General features: G+C 39.8%; 1 protein-coding gene across 1 annotated transcript in view; it reads right to left on the bottom strand.

Annotated features, from left to right (window-relative positions):
- Positions 1 to 565: 565 nt before the first annotated feature.
- The window catches only part of TSHZ2 (teashirt zinc finger homeobox 2), a 334,294-nt gene continuing 328,859 nt past the window's right edge, over positions 566 to 6,000 (bottom strand). Inside the window, exon 2 of the mRNA XM_078652052.1 lies at positions 566 to 4,793. Within this exon, the coding sequence (XP_078508178.1) occupies positions 1,741 to 4,793 (3,053 nt within the window). The 3' untranslated portion in view covers positions 566 to 1,740. The remainder of the gene's footprint in view (positions 4,794 to 6,000) is intronic.

Genomic DNA, 6,000 nt, shown 5'->3' with positions numbered 1-6,000 from the left:
TTTACACATATTTCATGTGTAACCCCTAGCTATTGAGGCACTATTTCTGGTACCATTACAGGAGACTTGGGTCATCAGGTGTCATGGCAGAGACCAGGACAGGAGCAGCGTTGACAGACGTTCGACTTAGTGCAATTGCAACTCTCACAAACACCTGTTGACACGATGCATGTCAAAAAACCATGTGGTGCATATCATTGACATCTATGGTGCTAAGGTGCTCTAGTATAAACTCACCAGGACCTTCACTGACATTCCTAGTAGTAATTCTGCACATGCACATACTTCATCACCAAGAATCAGACATGGTTTTTTATAAGTCATTAGCGTAATACCTGCATATGTTAGCCAATTGTTTAATATATACATTGCTCTAGATATTGTACACAATGGATTTATTTCTATAAAATATGCTACAATGTTAAAACATTTTTGTGTCTGGTATTAGCCAGTAATCTATGTTATAGACTTGCATAACCACAATTGGCTTTGATAAAAACTGAAAGTTGTTTGGTGTCTCGAAATAGCTTCTCATTGCACATCACAGCAGGGTGTTTCCATTTACTTTTGAATTAGGTACTTATAGAGCCGTATATGTTTTGTTCCACATTGTTGCATTAAATGCTGGATAAGTGCAAACTGATGAAAAAAATAATGTTTAATTGTCAGGACAGGGATATTGATTTCTGAAGATTGAAAACCTGCTTAAATACGAATTAATACAATTGTTTCCATATATTACAAACTTAACAGGCTGAAAATCAGTTATTAACAACCAGGCAACATATATAATAGAGAACATATTATGTAAGTTCAATTCTCATAGCATAGTCACATCCTTAAGAGTACTGTACAGAGTGTGAACTTTTAATCAATATTATTATTGTTATTGAAATCAACAGATGTAAAAATTAAAGCATAACAAATTTAAAAAATGATATAAGTTATACAAAGTAGAATATAACATACATTATCATAAACATTGCACCTTACTGTACCAGTTTGTGCTTCTTCAAGATGAAATAAAGAGCAAGTTCATATATACAGTACCCAAATACCTGCATTGTTTTGCAAAATAAGAGGTCCACAATAGGGATCAATTTCAAAGCAGAAATATTCTAACCTCTGGGGCAGATTAGTGGGCATTGAACCTAAAATGGTTTGAGGGCACAGGGTGGGCATGATACATTCAATATTAAAGAAGCATGAGGGGAATGCTGCAGTTGATTACCCACATGACTTGCTGCAAACAGTAGCATTGATACTGGCTGAGGGGGAGGTCACTTGCCTGTTTCATAATAAGGGGAGGCTGCTTCAGATTAAGAGTTTTAAATCCTGCTTGGGAAATGAAATTAGAAGGCTAACCAAGCCACAAAGCACATACACAGCGGGCTTCCTCTTGATCATATGAAATTTTGGAAACAGAGACATATTTTCCAGCAGCTCATTGTCCAATCTCATGCTACCAAGATTTCCAGGAGGAGACATTGAACTTACAGAAGAGTCAAAAAGACTTTGGAGTGGAAAAGAATCTTAACGCAGAAAGGGTGAGCAAGGGATAAACAGGCCATTATAATGCATTTAGCAAGCTTCTCCTCAAAGTAATTTAAAACAGATCCGTACACCAATTATACAGTGCTCTCTCAAGAGAGAAAACATGCCACCTTTTTTCCTTATTTGAGAAACTCTGTACAATCAGCATATTAAGATTCTCAGTTGAGCTGAAGGACACCTTCTGAGCTATTCCTCGTCCACTTCTGCTACAAACTGTGAATGGTGTTCAGGCAATTTACTATGTGTTTTACTTAGGTGGAGTTTTACTGCATGTTTGCTGGCAAAGGTCCGACAGCACAATGTACATTTGAACTTAGAGTCTGACTCCTCTTCCCCAGCAATTGTTAGAGGAGACCTCTGAACAGATACCCTGGAGATCTCTTGCTCCACTTTGCTTTTCTGTTCCAAAGCCAGTTTGTTCATGTCTTTCATCTGGAATCCCAGATGGGATTCTAAGTGCCCGATGTAAGAAGACGGGGTTCTGAACTGAGATGCACAGTCACTGCAATAAAAGACTGGATGCCCTTTATCCATGTTTTTCAAAAACTTTGTCCCTCCTGTTTTTCTAAGCTGATACTTCACATTTGCTAACCAGTGGCTGATAGTGGTCATTGAGAGGCCAGTAAACTTTGAGATCTGCATGCGTTCCTGAGGGCCCAAATCGGAGAGTAAATATTTACCCTCTGACGTCAGAAAGAGGCTAGAGGCAAACTGCGCCTGCAGTATCAGAAGATGCTGAGGATTCCAGTTTGACTGCCTGCCCTTCCTTTTATGCAGAGGAGAGATATCAGCTGAGATATCTTCAAAACGCCTAACATCCATTTCCAATTTCATTGGTGCATGCCTTGAAGAAATTGCCCGTTTTGGTGTAGTTGCTTTTGGAAGAACTTTGACCATGTCAGCAATGTCAGAGAGAGCATGCTTGAGCGGAGGCGATATGCATGATTGTGCTTGGGCAGATTCATCTTTTCTGTTCTTTGACTTGGTGAGATCTATTGGCTGATCATTGCTGTCAAAAAGATAGCGACCAGGAAGATTTGAAGGCCGCTGGGAAGCTGGTGAAAGCGCCGGGCCCTCTGAATTTTGAAATTTTGAAATTGTGCTTGGGCTAGGACTTGACGTAGGATGTGATCTTACTGGTTCACTGGCTTTACCTAAATGATTATTTAGAACTGACTGAAGGGCACTAAGTGGGTTGATGCAAGGCATTTCAGAAGATTGGGTTGCCTTTAAGGAATTACAACCATTACTGAGAGGTGTTGTTGATTCCAGTAGCTTCTGCCTATCACTCTCACTGTCTCTGTTTGCTTTCTCATCCTCCAGTAGAGGTGAGGATTCCCTTTGTTGCAGGTCTGTACATGCTACAGTTTTAGAAACAAGTTCATCTTCATTTTTGCATAGTGGAACCACATCTGGCCGGGGACTGTCTTTCATACTGTCTCTGTGAGCCTCATCAGCCTCTTCTGGTTCCTTTTTAACTTGAGCACATTGCGCCATATTTGCATTCAGGGGAACAACAGGCAGAACTTTCCCCTTTGGTGCGATTGGTCGTAATTTGTTGGTGAAATTTGGTCTGATTTGCAGAACTTGAGAGGCCATTTGTAGGGATGGCTTGATCACTTCTGAGAGCTGGTATGCTGCATGGATACTGGGGTAAGCACTCCAACTTGGGGCACCATTTTGAGCTTTATTGATGGCTGTAGTGACAGTGTTTTCCAAAGACTTCAAAATGTCCCCTCCACCTTTTGCCCCTTCTTCTAAATCCTCCTCCCGAAGATACTGGTACTTTAAGGTGGGATCCATAGGTTTTTCTAGAATGCCATCCTGCTCCATTTTTGTTTCTGTTTTCTCATGGTTATTCACCTCATCAAATGTGTCTGTCTTACTTTCTTTCCTTTTCTCTGATGCAAGGCCTATACTATCAGAGGAGGTGTTGTTCGTTGGTTTAGATACAGGCGTTTCACTGGCAGGGGACTCGGACAATGACTGCATTTTCTCTACTGCTAATGGATCAAGAACCAACTGCTTTCCTTTCTTTGATGCTGAACTTGTAACCTTCAAAAAATGACCTGTGACCATCATGTGTGTTGTAAGTTGCTGCAGGGTATCGTGTGAACTACCACATTCCATACACTTCAGAATCTGTGATTTACATGCCTCGAATTGCCAAGTGTAACTGGCACCATTTTGGTAGCCATATCGGTTATTGGACGATAACTGCAGGTGGGTGTTTTTTGGGGAGGAGCAATTGTCTGTGAATGACCCAGTCGTAGAGTCAGGAGAGCAAGGCCGGTTTACATCAAAAGCACGTTTCTTTGATGCGTTGGCAATTCTTGAAGAAATGGTTGGTATCGGCTCCTTCAAAGGCACTTTTTGGTAATGTTTAGTTTTTATCATATGAACACTCAGATCCTGAAGAGAGTCAAAAGAATCACCACAGAACATGCACTTTAGCACCTTTTGTGCATCCTCCTTATCCATATCATGAAAGGCCCTTTTCCGAGGCTTGGAGTAGCTGGTGGGCCTATTTTTGTCTTTTTTATGGTTATCATCTTGGTAATGGCCAGTGTCATTCATATGGACAGTCAGCTCTACTAATGTGTCATAGGCAGCACTGCACTGCTTGCATCTAAATCTGCTAGCTCCAGTAAACACGGTGCTACACATTTTGTTGCTCTGTCGGTACAACTGGACTGAACTAAAAAGGTTTGGTTTGGACACAGATTTCGAAGGAAGGCTATGCTGAAGACTTTTCGACAATGCGTCTTGGTGCCAGTCGAAGTCACCTTTATGGCTACCATTTCTGTTGTCACAATTCCTCTTCTCTGCACTAGACAACTTGAGGCCAAGTCCCAAGCCAGTCCAGTAGGAATCCGAGAGTATGTTGGCATAGACGGCGGTCATTTTGTCCATACAATCATGAGTATCATTTTGAAACTTGGGGATGGTCAGAAGCTTATGGTCCTTTACTTCTTTAGGAGAGATGTTTTTATTATCCACCACCTGGTCACTGGCATCACTTAAAATGGATTCGTTTTCAACATCCTGGTTAGATATGTGACTGACTGGAGAATTCTGGGAGCTGATGCTTCCTTTCTGCTCAGGACTTGTATCCTGTTCTTCATCAGTGGGTGTATACGTGCTGCCCTGGAGCTGGTTTATGGAATTACTGTCATCCTCATCTTCCTCCTCTTCCTTTATCTCTCCATTCTTTAAATCTTCTTCATCTTGGACATAACCTGAAATATAATGTGAAATAATAGATTAGGGAAATTGAAGGTTAACATTAGCACGCCAATAAACTGTTTTCTCTCACTTTACACCCTCTCACACCTGCCTTCTATTTGATCTACGTTATGGCCTATTAATACTGTAAATTAAAAGTAAAACGAGGTCTCCTTGTGCTGCCTACAAAGTTTTATTGGCAGATGACCATAATTCTTTTTAACTACCCTAGCCACAGCAGTTAATAACATCACTGCCTTGGAAGTTAAACTTCTGAGACTCGAGCAATAGCAGAGGAAGAAATCTTCTACACCAAATGCTACTTAAAGTTGCTATTCTTTACAATAAAATCATGTTGGATAGAATACAGTGCAAACAGCATACACAAATGAAGTCACACAGTCACATCCAATCCACGTTTATTGCAGTTCAAGGGTGTGCTATGGCTATTTAGAGAATGGAGATGTTTGGATGCGACATATCAGTTTGAGAATAGGAATTGTTATGCCTATCAACAATAAATGCAATAAATGTACGTACAGAGTCATATCTAGAGCTTATAACATCTGAATGTTTATATTACCTAAACTGTTTTAAGGACATGGGGTTATTGGAGTGTGGAACATTAGGATGATGGCAGCAATGCATGCAGGCATTAAAGACAAGCAAGGCACATGAAGATCAACCAGGTTAACTATTAAAATATATTGCAGCATTGACGTTATGCACAACTACTATCTATTAGACTCATTCTGAGCAGCACTCTAAACTTCAAATTGGGTTCCACTGTGTTTTTGACTAGTTTTGTACTTTGTGTACATCATGGATTTGCACAAATTGTGCTCAGTCCTGGGATTTCTACACGTAATTTTCTGCTAATTCCTAACGGATGGAAAATGTGCCTGGAAAACACAGTGAGGAAGAGAAAAATCATGCACGAAAATGGTCGCACAGACGAATTTACACATTGTTCCCCATTTTATAGTGCAAAAATTGTAATCCTACACAAAATGATTCAATACTATGCATAAGCGGTATTTATGCAGAAGCAAAAAAAATATATAACAATATATATATATATATATATATATATATATATATATATATACGCACAAACACATATATATATATATATACGCACACTTATATATATCACTAAGTGGCAGTCCTATAGTTAGTATCGTGTTTCCCTAGGAAATGTAGTTTTGATTTACTTATATC

The sequence above is a fragment of the Lissotriton helveticus genome, chromosome 7 (genome assembly GCF_964261635.1).
Source record: "Lissotriton helveticus chromosome 7, aLisHel1.1, whole genome shotgun sequence".
Lineage (NCBI taxonomy): Eukaryota > Metazoa > Chordata > Amphibia > Caudata > Salamandridae > Lissotriton > Lissotriton helveticus.
The sequence above is the reverse complement of the archived record's forward strand: the minus strand, read 5'-3'. Positions and strand labels throughout refer to the sequence as shown.